Source organism: Equus asinus, chromosome 29 (assembly GCF_041296235.1).
Source record: "Equus asinus isolate D_3611 breed Donkey chromosome 29, EquAss-T2T_v2, whole genome shotgun sequence".
NCBI classification, from domain to species: domain Eukaryota; kingdom Metazoa; phylum Chordata; class Mammalia; order Perissodactyla; family Equidae; genus Equus; species Equus asinus.
Window position 1 is genome coordinate 45,226,343 of NC_091818.1, and position 22,714 is coordinate 45,249,056.

General features: G+C 39.4%; 1 protein-coding gene across 2 annotated transcripts in view; it reads right to left on the minus strand.

The window, feature by feature from the left end:
* Positions 1-9,980: 9,980 nt before the first annotated feature.
* The window catches only part of GTPBP4 (GTP binding protein 4), a 127,124-nt gene continuing 114,390 nt past the window's right edge, over positions 9,981-22,714 (minus strand). For both annotated transcript variants that reach the window (XM_044762612.2, XM_014856257.3), the window contains exons 9-17: positions 21,051-21,140; positions 20,027-20,137; positions 18,259-18,336; positions 17,823-17,874; positions 16,948-17,048; positions 15,065-15,262; positions 14,002-14,067; positions 11,687-11,830; positions 9,981-10,747 (exon numbers count right to left, since the gene is read on the minus strand). In XM_044762612.2, coding sequence (XP_044618547.1) covers positions 10,595-10,747; positions 11,687-11,830; positions 14,002-14,067; positions 15,065-15,262; positions 16,948-17,048; positions 17,823-17,874; positions 18,259-18,336; positions 20,027-20,137; positions 21,051-21,140 — 993 coding nt within the window. In that variant the 3' untranslated portion in view covers positions 9,981-10,594. The remainder of the gene's footprint in view (positions 10,748-11,686; positions 11,831-14,001; positions 14,068-15,064; positions 15,263-16,947; positions 17,049-17,822; positions 17,875-18,258; positions 18,337-20,026; positions 20,138-21,050; positions 21,141-22,714) is intronic.

Below are 22,714 nucleotides of genomic sequence, written 5' to 3' on the forward strand. Positions count from 1 at the left end.
AATCTCTCACTCTGATCTCTCCCAAGATGTAAGAAAAAAAAAATTAAAGAATCTTATTAATTCACTCAACAACTTACACATAACTTAAAATATACCCTGAAAACTATTTCTCTGGCTAATGTTCTCCCAGTAGAACACCTCTCGGAGTGTGCGTATCTTTTTTTTTAATGTGGTAAAATATACATACCATAAAATCTACCATTTTAAGTATACATTCAGTGGCATTAAGAACATTCATCTTGTTGTGCAAACCTGACCATTATCCATATCCAGAACTGTTCCATCATCCCAAACTGAACTCTGTACGCATTAAACAATAACTTTCCAATTCCTCCTTACCCTAGTCCCTGGTAACCATTGTTTTACTTTCTGTCTCTACGAATTTGACTGTTCTAGGGACCTCATAAAGGGGGATCATGCAATAGTTGTCCTTTTGTGCCTGGCTTACTCCACTTAGCATAATGTCTTCCAGGTTTATCCATGTTTTAGCATGTGTCAAAAGTTAATTCTTTTTAAGGGTAAATAATATTTGATTGTATGTATGTACCATTGTGTGTATCCATTCATCTATCAATGGACATTTGGTTGTTTCCACCTTTTGGCTACTGTGAATATATGCTGCTATGGCTATATATCTGTTCAAGTTTCTGCTTTAAATTCTTTTGTATATATATTGAGAAGTGGAAGTACCAGATCCTATGATAATTGTTTAATTTTTTGAGGAACTGTCTTACTGTCTTTCACAGTGGCTGCACCACTTTATATTCCCATCAGCAATGAACAACAGTTCCAATTTCTCCATCCTCACCAACATCTGCTTTTTTTCCTAAATAATACTCATATTAATGGATGTGAGGTGGTATCTCACTATGGTTTTCATTTGCATTTCCCTAGTGACTAGGTGATGTTGAGCATCTTTCCATTTATTTATTGGCTATTTGTATGTCTCTTTGGAGAAATATCTATATATAAGTCCTTTGCCCATTTTTGAATTGGGTTGCTTGGTTTTTACTGTTGAGTTTTAGGAATTCTTTATGTATTCTGGATATGAATCCCTTAGCAGATATGTGATTTGCAAACATATTCTCCCATTCTGTGGGTTGCCTTTTTACTCTGTTGATGGTGTCTTTAGGTGTAAAAGTTTTAAATTTTGATAAAGTTCAATTTTTCAAATTTTCTTTTATTGCCTGGGCTTTTGGTCTCATACCCAAGAAATCATTGCTAAATCCAACGTCCTGAAGATTTTCTTCTATGTTTTCTTCTAGGAATTTTATAGTTTTAGCTCTTATGTTTAGGTCTGATCCATTTTGAGTTAATTTTAATATATGCTGTAAGAAAGGGTTCCAATTTCATTCTTTTCCATGTGGATACCCAGTTTCCCCAAAACCATCTCTTGTCCTTTCTCCAAACGTCCTTTCTCCATTGAATGGTCTTGGGATCCTTCTTGAAAGTAATTTGGCCATATATGTGACGGTTTATCTGGGTCTCTATCCTATTCCATCGGTATATGTAATTGTCTCTAAGGCAGTAAGTAGCACACTCCTTGATCCCTGTAGCATGGCACTAAGTTTTGAAGTCAGGAAGTGTTAAGTCCTCCAGTTTCATTCTTCTTTTCCAAGATTACTTTACCTATTTGGGTCCCTTAAGATTCCATAGAATTTTAGTATGGATTTTTTTTTTTTTTAAGATTTTATTTTTTCCTTTTTCTCCCAAAGCCCCCTCGGGTACATAGTTGTGTATTTTAATTGTGTGTCCTTCTAGTTGTGGCATGTGGGACGCTGCCTCAGCGTGGCTTGATGAGCAGTGCCATGTCTGCACCCAGGATTTGAACCGGCAAAACCCTGGGCTGCCGAAGCAGAGCGTGCAACTTAACCACTCGGCCATGGGGCCGGCCCTCTAGGATGGATTTTCTTATTTCTACAAAAAACATCATTGGCATTTTAATGTGGGATGCATTGAATCTATAGACTACTTTGGGTGGTACTGGCATCTTAACAGTATTAAATCTTTCCATGCTTGAACACAGGATGTCTTTACATTTATTTGTCTTTAAATTTATTTCAGCAATGTCTTGTAGTTTTCAATGTACAAGTGTTTTCCTTCCTTGGTTAATTGCTAAATATTTTATTCTTTTAGATCCTATTGTAAGTGGAATTATTTTCTTAATTTGCTTTTTGGACTGTTCATTGTTAGTGCATAGAAATGTAATTGAAACTGATTTTTGTGTCTTGATTTTGTATTCTTCAACTTTGCTGAGTTCATTTATTCTTGTTTTTTTCTTTTTGGTATAAAATATTTAGAGTTCTCCAAAGGTAATTTTACTTTGTCCTTCTCAATTTGTCTATCTTTTATTTCCCTTCCTTGTCTAACTGCTCTAGCTAAGCCTTCCAGAACTACGTTAAATAGAAGTGGCAAGAGTGGGCATGCTTGCCTTCCTCCTGCTCTTAAAAGGAAAAGCTTTCAGTCTTTCACCCTTGAGTATGATGTTTACTATAGGGTTTTCAAGTTGCCTTTACTGTGTTGTAGTTTCTTTCTAGTCCTAGTTTGAGTCCTTTTATCATAATTGGAGGTTGAATTTTGTCAAATGCTTTTTCTGCATTGATTGAGATAAACATGAGGTTTTCATCCTTCATTCTGTAAATGTGATGCATTACATTGATTGATTTTTGTATGTTGACTCATCATTGCCTTCCAGGAATCTGTCATGGTGAATAATCCTTTTAATATGCTGCTGAATTCTGTTGGCTAGTATTTTGTTGAGGATTTCTGCATTAGTATTTATAAGGGATATTGGCTTGTAGGTTTTTTTTCTTGTAGTGTCATTGTATGGCTTTGATTTGAGGGCAATGCTGGCCTCACAGAGTAAGTTATGAAGTGTACCCTCCTCTTCATTTTTTTGGGGAAGTTTGAGATGGTTGGTGTTAGTTGTTCATTAAATGTTTGGCAGAATTCACCAGTGAAGCCACCTGGTCCAGGGCTTTTCTTTGTTGGGAGGTTTTTTTTTTAAATTGTGGAAAAAATACATAACATTAAATTTACCATCTTAACCATTTTTAAGTGTCCAATTAGGTGGTATTAAGTATATTCACATTGCTGTTGAAGAGATCTCTAGAACTTTTTCATCTTGTAAAACTGAAACTCTATACTATTAAACACTTTCTCCCTCTCCCCAGCCCTTGGAAACTACCTTATAACTTTCTGTCTCTATGATTTTGACTACTTTAAATACTTCAAAGTGGAATCACATAGCATTTGTCCTTATGTGACTGCCTTATTTCACTTAGCTTGTCCTTAACGTTCAATCACATTGCAGCATGTAACAGAATTTCCTTTTTTAAGGCTGGATATTATTCCAATGTACGCATTTACTACATTTTCTTTATTCATTCCTCCATCCATAGACATTGCTTCTACCTTGTGGTTATTGTGAATAATTGTGCAATGAACATGAAGGTACAGACACCTCTTCAAGATCCCACCTTGAATTCTTTTAGATATATACCTGGAAGTAGTAGTGCTGAATCATGTAGTAATTCTATTTTTAAAGTTTTGAGGAACGTCTATACTATTTTCTACAGTGGCCGCACCATTTTACATTCCCACCAACAGTGCCAAAGGATTCCAATTTCTCCCCATCCTCACTAACACTTTTCTGTTTTTTTTTTTAACTGAGGTCATAATAGTTTATAACATTGAGAAATTTCAGTTGTACTTTGTCAGTCACCATACATATGTGCCCCTTTACCCTTATACCCACCCCCCAACCCCCTTCCCCTCTGGTAACAACTAATCTGTTCTCTTTGTCCATTTGTTTATCCTCCACACATGAGTGAAATCATGTGGTATTTATCTTCCTCTGTGTGGCTTATTTTGCTTAACATAATACCCTCAAGGTCCATCCATGTTGTTACAAATGGGATGATTCTGTCTTTTTTATGGCTGAGTAGCATTCCATTGTGTGTGTGTGTGTGTGTGTTTGTACACACCACATCATCTTCATCCATTCATCAGTTGATGGGCAGTTCGGTTGCTTCCACATATTGGCTATTGTGAATAGTGTCACAATGAACATAGAGGTGCATAAGTCTCTTTGAATTGTTGATTTCAAGTTCTTTAGATAAATACCCAGTAGTGGGATACCTGGACCATATAGCATTTCTATTTTTAACTTTTTGAGAAATCTCCATACTGTTTTTCATAGTGGCTGCACCTGTTTGCATTCCCACCAGTAGGGTATGAGGGTTCTCTTTTCTCCACATCCTCTCCAATATATATTTTTTTATCTTGGTAATTATAGCCATTCTAATGGGTGTAAGGTCATATCTCATTGTAGTTTTGATTTGCATTTCCCTAACGATTAGTGATGTTGAATATGTTCCCACGTGCCTATTGGCCATTTGTATATCTTCTTTGGAAAAATGTGTGTTCGTATTCTCTGCCCATTTTTTTAATCAGGTTTTTTTGTTGTTGAGTTATGTGTGATCTTTATCTATTTTGGAAAACTCCTTGTTGGACATATGATTTGCAAATATTTTCTCCCAGTTGGTGGGTTGTCTTTTCATTTTGTTCCTGGTTTCCTTTGCCTTACAGAAGCTCTTTAGTCTGATGAAGTCCCACTTGTTTGTTTTTTCTTTTGTTTCCCTTGCCCAAGTGGACATGGTATTCAAAAAGATGTGGCTAAGACCAATGTCAGAGTGTACTATTGGGCCAGCCTGGTGGTGCAGTGGTTAAGTTTGCACGTTCCACTTCAGCAGCCCGGGGTTCACTGATTTGGATCCCAAGTGTGGACATGGCACCGCTTGGCAAGCCACGCTGTGGTAGGCGACCCACATATAAACTGGAGGAAGATGGGTACAGATGTTAGCTCAGGGCCAGTCTTACTCAGCAAAAAGAGGAGGATTGGCAGCTCAAAAGGAGCTCAAAAGGAGATGTTAGCTCAAGGTCTGATCTTCCTCAAAAAAAAAAAAAAAAAACCCAGTGTACTGCCTATATTTTCTTGTAGGAGTTTTACGGTTTCATGTCTTACCCTCAAGTCTTTGATCCATTTTGAGTAAATTTTTGTGTATGGTGTAAGGTAATGGTCTACTTTCATTCTTTTGCATATGGCTGTCCAGTTTTCCCAACATCATTTATTGGACAGACTTTCCTTTCTCCATTGTGTGTTCTTGGCTCCTTTGTCGAAGATTAGCTGCCCATAGATGTGTGGTTTATTACTGGGCTTTCAATTCTGTTGCATTGATCTGTGTGCCTTTTTTTGTACCAGTACCATGCTGTTTTCATTACTATCGCTTTCTAGCATATTTTGAAGCCAGGGACTGTGACGCATCCAGCTTTGTTCTTTTTTCTCAGGATTGCTTTAGTGATTTGGGTCTTTTGTTGTTTCATATTAATTTTAGGATTCCTTGTTCTATTTCCATGAAGAATGTCACTGGGGTTCTGATTGGGATTGTCTCGAACCTGTAGACTGCTTTAGGTAGTAGGGACAATTTAACTATGTTTATTCTTTCATTTCTTTATGTCATTGATTTCTTTCAACAATGTTTTATAATTTTCATTGTATACATCTTTCACCTCCTTGGTTAAATTTATTCCTAGATACTTTATTCTTTTTGCTGCGAAGGTAAATAGGATTATATTCTTGAGTTTTCTTTCTGTTAGTGCATTATTAGAGTACAGAAATACAACTGATTTTTGTAAGTTGATTTGGTACCCTGCCACTTTGCTGTAGTTGTTATTTTTAATAGTTTTCTGACGGATTCTTTAGGGTTTTCTATATATAGAATCATGTCATGTACAAACAGCGAGAGTTTCACTTCTTCCTTGCCAATATGGATATCTTTCATTTCTTTTTCTTGTGCAGTTGCTCTGGACAAAATCTCCAGTACTATGTTGAATAGGAGTGGTGAAGGTGGGCACCCTTGTCTTCTTCCTGTTCTCAGAGGGATGGCTCTCAGCTTTTCCCCACTGAGTATGACATTGGCAGTGGGTTTGTCATATATGGCCTTTATTATTTTGAGGTATTTTCCTTTCATACACATTTTATTGAGTTATCATAAATACATGTTTGATCTTGTCAAATGCTTTCTCTGCATCTATTGAGACGATCATGTGATTTTCATTCCTCACTTTGTTAATGTGGTGTATGATATTGATTGATTTGTGGATGTTAAACTATCCCTGTGTCCCTGGTATAAATCCCACTTGATCATGGTGTATGATCCTTTTAATGTATTGTTGTATTTGGTTTGCCAATATTTTCTTGAAGATTCTTTGCATCTATGTTCATCAGTGATATTCCTTCTTTGTATTGTCCTTGTCTGGCTTTGGGATCAGGGTGACATGGCCTTGTAGAATGTGTTAGGTAGTCTTCCGTCTTCTTCAACTTTTTGGAATAGTTTGAGAAAGATAGGTACTAAATCTTCTTTGAATGTTTGATAGAATTCTCCAGAGAAGCCATCTGGTACTGGACTTTCAGTTATTGGAAAGTTTTTGATTATTGTTTCAATCTCTTTACTTGTGATTAGTCTACTCAGATTCTCTATGTCTTCTTGGTTCAGTTTTGAGAAGCTGTATGAGTCTAAGAATTTATCCATTTCTTCTAGACTTTCCAATTTGTTTGCATATAACTTTTCATAGTATTCTCTCATAATTCTTTGTATTTCTGTATCTGTTGTAATTTCTCCTCTTTCATTTCTAATTTATTCGAACCTTCTTTTTTTTTAGTGAGTCTGGTTAAGGGTTTGTCTTCTCAAGATGTTTATATTATCAAAGAACCAGCTATTAGTTTCATTGATCCTTTTTATTGACTTTTCTGGTTTCTATTTCATTTATTTCTGCTCTAATTTTTATTATTTCCCTCCTTCGGCTTACTTTGGGCTTTGTTTGTTCTTTCCTAGTTCTATTAGGTGTAGTTTAAGATTACTTATTTGAGATTTCTCTTGTTTAAGGTGGGCCTGTATTGCTACGAATTTCCCTCTTAAGACAGCTTTTGCTGCATCCCATATGAGTTGATATGGTGTATTTTCATTTTCATTTGTCTTCAGATATTTTCATATTTCTTCTTAAATTTCTTCATTGATCCATTGGTTGTTTAGTCACCACATGTTTGTGACTGTTTCAGCTTTTTTCTTGTAGTTGATTTCTAGTTTCATAACATGATGTTCGGAAAAGCTGCTTGATATGACTTCAATCTTCTTAAACTTACTGAGGCTTGCCTTGTTTCCCAACATATGGTCTATCTTTGACGATGTTCTATGTGCACTTGAAGAATATGTATTCTCCTGATTTTGAATGGAGTGTTCTCTATATACATCTATTAAGTCCATCTGGTCTAGTTTTTCATTTAATTCCAGTATTTCCTTGTTTACTTTCAGTATGGATGAACTATCCACTGATGTATGTTGGGTGCTGAGGTCCCCTACTATCGCTGTGTTGCTGTTAATTTCTCCTTTTAGGTGTGTTAATAGTTGCTTTATGTACTCTGGTGCTCCTGTGTTATGTGCACATATATCCATAAACGTTATGTCCTCTTGGTGGAATCTCCCTTTTATCATTATACACTGCCCCTCATTTCTCATTGTCTACTTTATCTTGAAGTCTATTTTGTGTGATAAGTACAGCAAGACCTGCTTTCTTTTATTTGCTATTAGCTTGGAGTATCATCTTCCATCCCTTCACTCTGAGCCTGTGTTTATCTTTAGACCTGAGATGTGTTTCCTGGAGGCAGCATATTGTTGGGTCTTATTTTTTAATCCATCCAGCCACTCTGGGTCTTTTGATTGGAGAATTCAATCCATTTACATGTAGAGTGATCATTGATATATGAAGGCTTAATACTGCCATTTTATCACTTGTTTCTGGTTGTTCTTTATTTTCCTTGTTTCTCATCCTGTGTATTTCTGACTGCCAGTTCAGTTTGGTGTTTCTCTATGATGGTTTTCTGAGTTTCTTATTATTTGTGTCTTTGTTCTGATTTTTTGTTTAGTGGTTACTATGATGTTTGTATAAAAGATCTAGTAGATGAAATAGTCCACTTTGATACCCTCTTATTTCTTTAGTCTAAGCAGGTTCCCTTCCTTTCCTCTTGGCCATCTAAGTTATTGTTGTCACATCTTACTCCGTTTTGTCTTGTGAGTTTGTGATTAAAATGAAGTGATTATAGTTATTTTTGATGCTGCCTTTCCTTCATCTTCAATGTTATAATAGTTTGCTAACCTCTTCTGATAGACACAGTTTTCTGATTTTGTCTGTCAGTATCTCCTTGCTCAAGGCTTTGTAAACTCTTTTTTTTTCAGGGATGAGGGCCTTTTGATGGTTTCTTATGGGTAGTTTTGCTAGATAGAGTATTCTTGGCTGAAAGGTTTTGTCTTTCAGAATTTTGAATATATCACTCCACTCTCTCCTAGCCTGTAGGGTTTCTGCCGAAAATCTGCTGAAAGCCTGATGGGGTTCCTTTGTAGGTTATTTTTTTCTGCCTTCATCCTTAATATTTCTTCTTTGTCATTGACTTTTGCCAGTTTTACTAATATACGCCTTGGAGAAAGTCTTTTTACATTGATGTAATTAGGAGTTCTATTAGCTTCATTTATATGTAATTCCAGTGCCCCCTCTAGGTTTGAGAAGTTCTCAGCTATTATTTCTTTGAACAACCTCTCTGCTCTTTTCTCTTTCTGGAATACTTATAATCCTTGTTACAATTCTTAACTCAGTCAGATATTTCTCAGAGAATTTCTTCAGTTCTTTTTAGTCCTCCATCTGCAGCATTTATATATTTCTGTCCTCTAAATTACTGCTTTTGTCCTCCATACTATCTGTTTTTCAAGGACTCTAGATTTTTCTTTACCTTATTCATTGTTTTCATCTCCAACATTTGTTTTTTTAGTTTCAATTTCTTTTGTGAAGAATTCCCTCTGTTCATTTTTATTCCTGAGATCACTAAACTGTCTGAGTTTTCTTGTAAGTTGTTGAGTTTCTTTATAATTATTTTGAATTCTCTGTCATTTAAGATTGTAAATTTCTGTGACTTGAGGATTGATTTCTGGGTACTTGCCATTTTCCTTCTGTTCTGGAGCTTTAATATACTTCTTCCTGCCTTTTGATGGTGTGGACTTTTGCTGTCACATAGTGGTAGCATCTGTTTGCAGATTCTACCTTCCAACACTGGGGTGGCAGGGCAGGAGCTGTGTTTTCTGAGCCACCTGCAAACCCTGGCAGATGTGCCTGCCTGTTGGAAGCTTTGCCGACGGCCCGTCTGTGTTTGCCTGCTGGCTGCTGCTGCTTTACATATGTATGTGCAGGCGTTCTGGCAGGGTTCCCCTGCTCTGGCTGACTAGCCGAGCTGGTCTACCTAGAGGAAGGGGTGCTTTCTTTCAAGTGCGTGATCCCGCACATCCCCATGCCAAACTATCTGCCTAAGCGGGCTGCTTGGCTTGGTGTGGATGCCCCAGTGATTGCTTAGCTGCCTCATTGGGGAGCATTTCCATGGCCTGGAAGGTGTCCAAGAACACAAACATTCCCACAGAGGGCTACCTTTCCCCACCTTCTCCTCGCATGGTTGTGTGCCAGCTGCTGTGCAAGGTCCTGTGCCCTAAATTGCTGCCACTCAGGAGATTCCTTTATCTCCTTGCACTACCTCCCAGCGGGGGTCCAGCACCCTCACCTTCAAATATAGAGCAGTGTGGATCTCTCACACGTCTACTGTGTTACGTGAACGTCCTCTGTTGGTTTATGAATGTCCTTTTCATTGTATGTTAGTGGGGAGAGACTAAGAGATGGGCTCACTCGGCCATGAAGCTGACATCACTCCACCTATTTTCTGTTCTTTTGATAGTGGCCATCCTAATGGGTGTGAGCTTATTGTGATTTTAAAAACAAAAAGGAATTGTCATTTATTTTTTCACCTGTTTATCTGACCAAATCAACACTAATTTGTAACTAAGTCAACAAAACAAAACAAAATAACCCTAAATAAATACAAACTATTTTCTTTTAGAAATTTATTTTGGATCAAATAGTTGAAGACGAATTACATTGGTACTCTGTACAAAAAGACTAGAAAATAATTTAGCCCTGGCATTCCAACATATAAACTTGCATTTGCTCCTGTGTCTGCAGGACAGGAATAGCAGCTTTCTGCCCATGTCCACAAGTGGAGAAGTTTTCTTTGCAAAAAAAGACTATTCATGTGCAGTAAACCAAAGTTCCCTCTTGCAGAAGAAAAGATTTTTCTCCATCAAAAACAACATAATGCACAACTAGAAGGACCCGCAATTAAAACATACAGCTATGTAGTGGGTGGACTTCGGGAGAAAAAAAAAACCACATAGTCAAATCAATACATCTTTCCAGTTCTGCAAATCTGAAGCAATCAAAACTCCATTAAATGCAGAAACCACTCTCTACTCAAAATGTAATATGCAGTGATAAAAATGTCCCACACCTGTATAGTTAAGGATTAACCATAGTTCTAAGCAAAGCAACAACTGCTATTGTTATTTTCAGTTTATAGATCATGACTCCAATTTTATGAAACCATACCATACCAAAACAAGAAACAAACAACAGTCTAGCTAAACTGTTTCAGCTGACAAGGACACTATCTCCTGTCCTTTTTACCGGCTTTCCTCTTTCCAGAGAGTAAGTGCTTGGGCTTCATATCAAATACATGTCTGTCTGCCTCGCCTTTCTTCCCCAAGCGATTCATCTTCTTCTGAGCATTCTTCATCATAGTCTTTGCTTTCTTCACCATCTATAAAGGAGAAGAAACCATAAAACACATTAGCTACCAAAAACTAAATTTCCTCATGTATCTTTGTTACCTGTCTCAGTGGTCCAGGTCTATTCTGTGGAGAAGCCCTGGTAAGTCTCACTCACTACTGTTTTCCCTCAGACTCTCCACAGTATCTACAGGAATTCAACCAATATCTGTGTATAAAGATGGGGTAAAATTATATCTAGAGAAGTTTTGTACCTAGAAGGACCAGACACATTTTAGATCTGGAAGATTAGATACATCTAACTCCCCCTTAGACAGAGAAAGAAACTGAGATTCCGGCCCATGAAATTGTACTGCTCACATCTGACTGATAAGTGGCAATGCTGGTATTAAAATCCAGATTTCTAGACAGAGGTGCCATGGAGGAATGGAAAACACAGGCTTCTATAAAGAAGACTGCTGCAAGTTTACATACAGAATTTCTCCTATGTCTAAACTTTCAAAATGCTGAAACTAATACTGTTTGTGTTTTTTAAATAAAAAGAAGCTTCAGCAAAAAAGACTGTGTACATCCAAAATGTCTTTCCCAACAGACTGGCCAAAACAACTCCCTCTGGTCTGGTTACCTGCATGGGTTTGCGGCTCCCAGGCCTCTAGGTTCTGATCAGGGTCCATTTCCTATCACAACTGTAAATGGCTGGGACCTAGACTAGATCGCCTGATGCCTTATGACGCCATGCTTCTGTCCACTCCTGAGAAAGGACACCACTCATGGATGCTGTACCTAGGGCAAAGATCCAGGGACACCCACTGTACCCTGGCCCAAGCTTACTTTTTGGGGTGCAGAATGCAGCTAATCCCCCATCTGCCGTCCCTGCCACTCCAAATGAAAGGTGTGGGTGTTTTGCCCTGAGTCTCATGTAATTAAAAGCAGAGGCTGTTGTTTTTTAATGACACATTACAGAGACTAACCTTGACGTCCCGAAGACCAGAGACATCACGTGGAGTTCGAGAGCAACTGCGACTCCGGGCTACAGAAGAGGGTGGAACAGAGTCTTCCCGCTTTCTTTTCCTAGTAACACTCCGAGATCTCCTGGCCTGGACTGCATAATGGGCCTGAAAAGCAAACTTCAGTGCCTCAGTACCCCAGCCTGGCTTCCAGACTTAGTGACAAACGTGAAATTACCCCAATGAGGGAAGAGAACAGTTAGGAGCTTTTAGAACCATTATAAAATAAGGTAAAGGTCTTTAAAATACGGTTAATTTCACATCAATTACTGGTCAAACATTCTTTTTCACTTAACACAACTACTTTATATTACAAAGCTGATTTTAACTCCATTTAACTAAGTTTACATAGAACTGCCCATTCAACAATGTTTTCCCTTACCCTAGGATCATCGGATTAGCATCAGAATTTCTGTTTTAGACATAAAGAGTCTCTCTCCTTCACCTCTCCATTTTGGGGTTATCTATATGAACACAGAGTGATAGCCATGAGAAAGTTCAGCCTTGAGGCTAAGCAAAGACATGCAGACTGCTAAGGACAGGCTCTGTGGTCAGTCCCTGGGCAAGTCAGCTCTGCTCATACTGGTCATAGGTGCGTTGTTCACCCTCGTTACTGAAATAACTATGTAAACTGATGTAAATAACAGGGAAATAATAATAATACAACTACCATGAAAGTCATGTAGGCAGTGAGCCTAGCAGTTAATAAACAACTGAAAGTCAGAAGCTATATATGTACATTAAAATAGTACTCCATGTGGGGGCTGACCCTGTGGCCGAGTGGCTAAGTTCATGAACTCTGCTTCGGAGGCCCAGGGTTTCACTGGTTTGGATCCTGGGCACGGACCTAGCACCGTTCATCAAGCCATGCTGAGGCAGCATCCCACACAGCACCACCAGAAGGACCTACAACTAGAATATATAACTACGTACTGGGAGACTTTGGGAAGAAGAAGGGAAAAAAAAGATTGGCAACAGATGTTAGCTCAGGTGCCAATCTTCGAAAATAGTACTCCATGTGAGCAAGATACTCTCATACATTGCTGATTAAAACCCAAATTAGTCCACGCTTGTTGGAAAAAAACCTTAACACAATGTTATCCCTTTTAGTAACTGCACTTCTGGGGATCTGTTTTGAGAAAATAATCCAGAATATGAAAAAGTTCTCTATATGAAGATGTATATTATGCTCTGGCATAATTCATCAAGCAAAAACATTAGAATTCATAATAGGTATCTGAAATGCCTTCTAATCTTTGGGCTCCCAGGAAAATAGTTCTGAAGTATTTATAGCCTAAGTTCCTCTCACATTGAGAAGCTCAATAACATCTCATCTTTATTTGGTAACTGAACCGAAGCTAATGAAAGCACTGTGTAAAGACTAGTCACCAAAATCAAAGTCATAGTTTAAGTAAAAAAATTGTATAGAACAATATAAATTTATCTGTTTTGTTCTCTTTGACATTTTATTCCAATTCGTACTTTTCCCTATGCAAATTCTTCTATTTTCTTGTATACTTCTTACACATCATCCTACATTGTTTGTGGAGACGCAATATGAATTTTTAAACTGCAAACAATCCAAAAAGCCTAAATAAAGAAACTAAATGTTTTTACTCAATTAAAAAGGTGAGAAAATTATACTAAAATGAAAAATGCTTATACTACAATGAAAAGTAGATGCAAAAATGTACATGTCAACCTAGCTTATTTTTGTGTGCTGTAACCACAAGTGATCTTTTTCTTTCTAAGAAGTTTTCAGTATATTCCAAATTTTCCATTAACCTGGAATGGAAGATAATGTAAATAGATATATACTAAAACACTGACATGAAGCAAAAAAACAAAAGAAAAAGAAAACGCACTGGGGCTGCCTCTCGTAACTGAGGTGAACTGAAGCAGAACATTGGAGTAACACCCAGGGGAACCTCCCCCAACCCCAGGGATGAATTTTAATTAAGGACGATGGAGCATGCAAGGTCTATCTACAACAAGAACTAAGTTTGGAAATACCATCCTGCACCAAGAGCACAGTCCCTTGAGCCAAATGCCCCTGAACCAGTCCCTGAGGGAAATGGACAAAACAGTGTGCATCCTTCAGTCCTTAACTAGCCACTACTAATCAAGATTCATGCTAATGAAGCTCCTCAATGGAAATACTAAAATTCTATTTTCCTTTTTAGTCAACTCTGTAATCCTATTGGTTTCTAGGACCCTAGTTTTTAAGAGAAAGCTGCATCCAACTTTGTAAGCATCTGAGACCATCTCTGCACACTCACATTGTCTTTATCATCCATGTCAACACCAAGGATGCGCATCTCATTCTCCAAGACTTTCCGCTGAACCTAAAATGGTGTTAAAAAGGATATTTGTTTTAAGCAAAATTAGTTTGATGAAATGGGCTCATGTTCATGTTTTTGGACAACTCATTAAATCCCATGAAAATCCGTGAACATCTGGAACGTCATCATTATTTTTCCTCTCTCATTACACTTTGCCCTCCCTCTTTCTTCAGGGAGCTGCCCTTCCATTTTTGCCATGTCCTGTGGTTTGGGGCACCCACAGGACCTAGCCTTACCTGCCACCCTGACAAGAGCGTGCAGCAGGAGAGAAAGACACCTAATGAAAACAGAGCTGGGAAGTGGAAAGAATCTTGACATCATTTGATCCATTCGTGCCTAAAGTGCAATTCTCCCCACCCTAACCAGTCATAGGAGTCAATAAGTTGCCTTTGGATTTAAGTTAGATTGGGTGAGGTTTCTGTAAATTGCAAAAGATGAGTCCTGACTAATAAAGAAATTATAAAACAAGAACATGTGAATTGATGGCTTTACTTCTACATATCATGAATTAGGAAATTAATTTGTACAACTGCAAAGTACTTGAATCTAATAGTGCTGAACTTCAAAGTCACCAAGAAAGGGTATAATAATCAGAATAATCAAGCAAGCTGAAAAATTAATATATACAAAGAAAACAAAGTACGAACAGGGGCTGGCACAGTGGTTAAGTTCGCATGTTCTGCTTTGGTGGCCCAGGGTTTGCTGATTCTGATCCCAGGGGCAGACCTATGCACCGCTTGGCAAGCCATACTGTGGCAGGCATACCGCATGTAAAGTAGAGGAAGATGGGCACAGATGTTAGCTCAGGGCCAATCTTCCTTAGCAAAAAGAGGAGGACTGGCAGTGGATGTTAGCTCAGGGTTAATCTTCCTCAAAAACAAAAAGTATGAACAATCTTAGGGACACACATGAGCTGAAATGCTGTATTTAGCAATGACTATACAAGAATCCAATCAGCAAAGAAACAGGTCATGCCTCTTTGAAGAGACATAAAACTTGCCTTCTTTGCAGTTCGAGGCATTCTGGGTCCCTGTGTATTCTTCTCTTTGGATTGCAAAATTTTCAACTTCTTTTTTTCTCTAATTTGTCTTGCCAGCTGTCGGATTTCCAACATTTCTTCATCTTCACTTTCAGATTCACTGTCGTACTCTCCAGCAGCTGTCCTTAGCTCTTCCTCTTTTTCCAACTCTTCCAATTTCTTTAAAAAGAGTTGTAATTAAACAAAAGCAATAATGAAAAACTGATACACCAGCATAGCAACGCTTATATGGGAACAAGGTTTCCACTAAGCCTTTCAGGATGCAGTGAATGCCAGGGTTGTCTCAGGTGGGCCTCGTCTTACATGCCAGGGCTTACCTCCCAGCAAACAGATTCTGTGAAGAAAATGAAGACGGCAGGAACGCTAAGCTGACAGCATATTGTTAACTCTTCTGTGTCATTTCTTTTTCTCATTTAAAAACAATTACTCCAAATACCAAGATTAAAACCGTGCGGACGTCACCTCCCTCATTCTCCACCACTCCCAGCAGATATACAAAGAACCTCATTTCTTGAAAAACTTACAACATCATTGTGAACTGGCGTTACACAACAACAGCCCATTTATCCATCCTGCCATCCCAAGATACCACCTCACTGCCTTTACAATTACAAAAACAAAAAAAATATGTGTATGTATATCACCACCTAACAAATAAACCTTTACAGAAATCTGACAGTCCAATGTGCCCATATCAATAATTATGTAACAAGTGCAGAGTAGGGGAGGCCGGGAAGAGGACAGGCCAGGCCAATCACAGGCTACGCTGAACCGAGACTAAGGAAACTGGACACTACACAACAAGAGAGAAAGCAAGAGGCGTACCCAAGAATTTAATGGAGAATAACATGTGAAGGAGATTTCTCACACATGGGAGTGTGGACAACAAAATGAAAAGCAAGAAGACCAATGAAAGCAAAGGCAGTGAGGTGAAGTAAGACGCCAGAACAAGGACTATTTCAGAAGCGGAGCAAACAGGAAGAGAAGACTGAAAGAGGCGTACATTAAGTTTACTCCTTGGATACCCAGATAAATCATGATGCTATCAACCAGGTTAGCTTCTGGAGCAGAAATGAGTCCGGAATGTAGGGTATGAAGAGCTTGCACAGATGTCGACAACCAGACTGAAATGTAAATTCAGGACAGCATTTGGGAATTGAGGATCGGAAAGTACTGAAACGTACACTGCAAATATTTTACAAAGTATCTTTTTAAAAAGCTTGAGTGAGGAGAGAAAGAACAGCAACTAAAAGAGGACACAGGGTTTAAGAAAGTTTTCGCTTTTCAGAAAAGATGAGACAAACTTGTGGACACTCACATGCTAAGAAACAGCAAATGGAGAGAGGAGTGAACAGGAGGAAGACATCGGTGATGGAGAAAACTCCAGAGAAGACGAGAGTGGGCCAGGTCAGAGAGCAAGCTGAGCCTGCACCCAGGGCTAAACCTCTGTGGTGAGAAGGCCCCATGGGGGAAAGGACAGAGTGAGAGATCAGGAAATTCACACCCTACAACTCTATTTTCTTTCCAAAGGGGCGCCATCTGCTAAGACTGGCAGAAGGAAGTACCAGCAGGTTTGAGGAGTCTGGAAGGGGCCCGGATGGAAGAATGCCAGCTGGGGGGAAGAGGATTAATGGTGCTGCGCCCATGGCAGCCTAGTTGGCAGAATCCTGGAGTCTCAGGACACCTGGCAGGAGCAGGCGGTCATGATCAGGGCCGGGAGGCTTGGTGGGGGTAGAAGGAGCGAGGGGAACAGACAGAGGTGAACCCAAGGTTATGCTCATACCTTCCAGTGGTTGCATTAAAAAGGACTAACAAAATAACATAATTTAACGAGTGACACAAACCTGCATGATGTCAGGATCAATATAATCAGCTATATTATGGCCTTCCCAGATCTCGGGTATCTTATCATACTTTTCAGATGAATTCATTATATCCCAGTACTCTAAAGTTAAAAAAAAAGTTATTTATAGTTATTATTATCTTCAACTACTGTGTGACCAAAATGAACTGTTAACTTATGCAAGTCATGTTACTCTATAAAGACTACAAAGCATTTATATTCGACACCACATAAGCAAAGCGACATGCTTATGAAAGAATTACTCCAAACATTTCCCAGGGCCATTTGGTATCTTAGGAGCAAGTGACCAGAGAAGGAACACAAAAATAAAAAAGAAGATATACTCAAAGGAAAACAAAAGGCACGAATAACAGATTACTAACAATATCAAATCGTTCAGCATTTATAAGCTATGAAAGCTACAAAAAAAATCCCGGTATCCTAAAATGACAGAAAACTACCTGGAAGAAATCTCACAGAGCCCTGTCAGTATGCAACCCTTCATCTTTAAGAAATTAAACAAAACGCTGGAAGACTTTCATTCATTAAAGTCCTTTCACAGTTTTCTTAAACACTTTACAAGCAATTAGCATTTTAAAATAACAGGGGCCGGCCCAGTGGCACAGCGGTTAAGTGCGCACATTCTGCTGTGGCATTCTGGGGTTCGCCAGTTCGGATCTCGGGTGCAGACCTGGCACTGCTTGGCAAGCCATGTTGTGGCAGGCATCCCACACATAAAGTGGAGGAAGATGGGCACGGATGTTAGCTCAGGGCCAATCTTCCCCAGCAAAAGGAGGATTGGAGGCAGATGTTAGCTCAGGGCTAATCTTCTTCAAATAAAATAAAATAAAATAACGATTACATTCTAGCCCTTACTTTGAAGATCCAAAATATAATCATCTCCCATTTCTAGTTCAATATCTCGTTCCTGCAATGAAAAAACAAAACAGTTAAAATTAGCTCTATTTGACCTTTCAGTTCCAGAAATGCTGAGCTCCCTCCTTGTCCCTGTGAATCATCTCTTCTCCAATCTAAGAGCCAATGCTTTCAACACCTGCGAGGCTCAGCTCCTTTACCTGGCAGGAAAGCTGCCTGGACCATCCAGTGGACCCTATCTGTTATGTATATACTTTACTCACTGCCATCTCCCATCCGCGAGGGTAGGGACCTTCATCAGATTTCACGGCCATGTTCTCAGAGCCTGAGAGCACGGGCACCAGGTGCTCTCAGCATGTTCATGCTCTAAGTCTCCACCCCTCCTGCATGCACTGCCTTTCTGACCCTCTCTAAAAGGAAACCTATAGCAACTTACCCTTTTCCTCTTCGGCTCCCCAATTTCCATTCTCTTTTTGCGTGCCACCACTCCTTCTGGGATGAAAGGGGGCCTCTCCTGAGAAGATATTATTAGAAATATTTATGTGAAACGCCTTGCTAAATGCGAAAGAAACACAAAAATGAAAAAGTAGGAGCAAATTCTCCATCTGCAAGGAAAATGCAAAACCGTACTCAGACTAATTAAAAATCAACAGATGATCAAGGGGAGAGAACAGGACGCAGGGCCAGTTCGGGCAAGGAAGCCAGGAGGGCTTCACAAGCCAATTCTAAAGTTAATTTACAAAAAAAATAAACATCAAGATTTTCAAGAAAAATTATGGACAAGGAAAGTGATCAGGAGAAATAAAGCAGATGAATGAGAAATTTAGACATAATCCAAGTACATATGAGAAATTCAATGGAAAACACATTATCCAATCATTAGTTGTGAGATGAATGACTAGCCAGTTGAAAACAGAGCTGGGTAACTATCTCCGCTTGCTTTCTAAGAACAAAATAAACTCAAGACTGAGTGAAGAGTTCCATTCAAAATAGGCAAAATTTTTAAAAAACTAAACGTCAAAATATAGAAGAAAAAATAATTCTTAAAGAGTATTTTTGGAATGGACAGTAGGCCTTTCTATACATGACACAAAACTCAGCAGCCACAAAGAAAATATTAATATACATGCTAATAGTTTAAAAACATGTGATTCCTTTGAGGTAAAAAAATCCCCCAAATCAAAAAGAAAAAAATACTTATAGAACATACAAGAGCCTGATTTCCTTAATATAAAAATTACAAATCAATGAGTAAAAACCAAATGACCAAAAGAACCGAAAAGACCAACAAGCACCTTAAAAATGCTCAACTGCACTAATCATTAAAGAAATACATCACAGGGGCCAGCCCCGTGGTGGAGTGGTTAAGTTCACAAGCTCCACTTCAGCAGCCCAGGGTTTTGCTGGTTCAGATCCTAGGGACGGACAGGGTCCCGCACATCAAGCCATACTGAGGCGGTGTCCAACACAGCACAACCACAGGCACTCACAACTAGAATATCTAACTATCTACTGGGGGACTTTGGGGAGAAGAAGCAAAAAAAAAAAAAAGATTGGCAACAGATGTTAGCTCTGATGCCGATCTTTAGAAAAAGAAAGAAAGAAATACGTCACAGTAAAACCATCTTTAACCATTTCAATCTATTAGACTGACAGAAGCTAACACCCATTAATGATGCAGAGAAATGTGCATTCTCCAACTGTTCACAGTGGAGAATAACCTAGTAAGGCATTTTTTGAGGACAATGTGATTTTCAATGCCATACCTTAAAATTTACTCCACAGACATATTTGCAGTTAAAAACAAACACGTATGTATAAAGATGTGCTCCTGAGCTCTGTTTGTAATGGCAAGAAAACGAAAATTTTAAAAGAACCTAATACAGTTCTGTTAATTTTTTAAAAAGTTATGCTTATATGCCAAAAATATTTCTGGAAGGACAAACAAGACAGAGTTAACAGTAACTGCCTCAGGTGGAGTGAGAAGGTGGTTTTAACTTGGCATTTTAGACTTTTTTTTTTAACTTTTCAATTCTTTATGATATACATGTCATACATTTCATTCTGAGAAAGAAACTAAAGACCACTCATGAAATCCATTTGGATCTGCGACTCCTGGACAAAGGCATGTGGTGCTGTCCACTGACCGTATCAGTAACACTACACTATCTTATCTCAAAGGCTCTCTGGAAAGGCAACCTTACCTTATCATCTCTTTTGTTTGGTATAGCTAAATGCAATTTGTTCAGCACCTCATTCACTTTATTTCCTTTCATTTTGGTTTCAACTCGATGAGCCAAAAGCCGGTCACAAGCCTAAGAAGGTGAGAAAACAAGGCACCGAGTCACAAGGCATCCTGTGGCAGCCTCCTGTCACATCTTCCCAGGAGGAACCGGGAACCAGCGCCCTGTTAACCAGCAGATTATGTCCCAAAGGTTTAGAGCATGCTGTGCAATGTTCCTCAGTAGTGACATCTGGTGGCTAAGTCCTTAGGACTACCCTGAGGTCCATGTAACTACTCTGGGGCAGACCATACTTCCAGGAGGGAGAAGGCATCTTTCTCCCTTTCCAGGCCAGGCCCAATAGGAGGCAGAACCCTAAGGCAGTGCTGCCACAAAGCTTGCCCCAAATGCTCCCACCTCCCATTTGGGGCCTGTATCCCACCAGTGGTGACCCTCACGCTAGCTAAGTAGTGTCCCGAACTAGATTCACGTCCCATCTCAGGACTCTGACTGGAGTAACTGAGCCCTGAGAAAAACCAACAGTATCAGAGCTGCCCTTTCTATTTCAGGTAAAAATAGCAATGAAGGAAAGGTAATTAGAATCACATGTGAAATCCAACAGGCAATGCCTCCTTAGGCTGTTCTTGCTTTTCACACTATTTTATTGCCTTCCGGTTTTAAACAGGTTCCACAAAAACTCCATGTTTTCATGACAGCGCCCATGGAAATACTGGCAGGTCAAAAGACACAGCAGACAGTGACCTAAGTTATAATTACCTATAGTGTGAATCTAAGTATCTCTTCAAATCCCTATATTCACCTGGGCAGTTGGGGACCTCGGGTTAAGTGAGGGCACTTACACTCATTTCTCTCGCCTAGTTATACTACTACCAGTGCTCAAGGTCAATACCACCTAGAAAGAAAACATTTCCCCCGCCAACTGACTTTTCTGAAACAAGAGAAAGACAATAAAGAGGTCAACACCTGCTTGTAAGGAAGCACTGACCTCTGTTTTCACTTTAATAACTCCCTCCTCCGTGAGGGTGCTGGTCTCCACCACAGGAAATCCTTCAGCCTGCAAATCTATAAATATTTTCTAGGAATACAAAGGAAAAATGAGAGATGCATTATTTCTAGTTCCCCACGAACAAATCTTACTGTTCCTCAACTGGGTGTTATAAATGCTAACGAGCACAACATCTGTGGTTTGTTTTTGAACTTCTGAAGAATAGACATCTCTCCTAAACAGTTATCTGATCTTCCCATATATTCTTCTCTAATTGGGAAAATATAAATTACTGGGAGGATTAAACCAGACTATAGCAGGCAAACTAGAGGCTCTCTGGAACATTCTGTGAGACTTCACCTTCCAAAAAGAAACTTGACAAGATCAATAAACGGATTTTTTCCCAGAATGTTTTCAACGCTATTTTTAATAAAATATTTGGTCTCCCCAGGCTAAGAGAATTCCTTAGAAAACACAAAAATGTTTATGAATCTAGCTACATATAAATCACTAAGACTCTAAGAGAAGGGACTTCAATTGTGTGTCCCTCCACCAATGCCATGTTGATACCTCACTGAAGATGCGGCCAGGTTCAGACGCAGGTGACCACGCCCATGGTAGTTAAGCTTCTCATGAACAAGATCTACTTCCTTACTACACGGTCCAACTTACCACTTAGGACTCCCTCCTCCACTGGAAAGATCAATGGTCTTGGAGAATACCAGGGTCTGAGAGCCAATCCCACCAATGACTAGCACATGACCCTGCATAAGACACTACATCTGCGTGAGCTTATGGTGACAGCATCCACCACGTGCATTATGAGGCAATAACTTATGATGCTGCTCTAATGAAGTTAGAAGCATGGATAAATAGAGGGCAGGCTGCAATACCGTTACAGCGCCCACTACCCACCTGCTTTCTAATTCCATTAAATCTCCCTGACAACGTCATTGGTAAACAGCCCAATGATGCAGTTGTTACTATCACTGATTCCTGAAAGGCGACCTCGTCCATCACAGCTGGCAGGGAGTGAAGCAGAGACTGGAGCATGTCTAACCACTGAGCCTGAGCATCTGGCACAACATCCACTCTCAGCTTTCCCAGTGTTCCTGCCTTCCCCTCTTCCCCACCCTATAATGCTTGTAGCCTGGAAACCTGAGACTGCTCGATATATATTTAGGTCCTTTCAAAGACAAGCAAATTCTCTGATGTCAGTATTTATATAATTAGTAATTTTAAAAATACCCTGCAGTGCCCCAAGGAACCGAACTCTTACCAAGTATTAAACATCTAAATAGAACAAGACAGAGACACTGACTGAGAAGAGAGCAGCACACCCCTCCCTCAAGAGGGTCTCCTTTGATGTGGTAAACGACTACACTCTAGGAGATGTGGCCAGATGAGTTCATTATTCCAGTGCAGTGGTTCTCAAACTCAAGTGTGCATCCACTACCCGGGAGTACATTCAAATCCAGGTTGCTGGGAGCCTCCCCAGTTTGTGATTTTGTAGGCCTGGGGTATACCCAAGAATTTGCATTTATGACACATTACTATGGGAAAGCAATGCTGACGCTGCTGGCTGGGGACCATGATAGGAGAACCACTGTACTAGTGCAATGCTTCTCTAAGCATGTATCCTGAAATATGCCTATTAAAGAGGG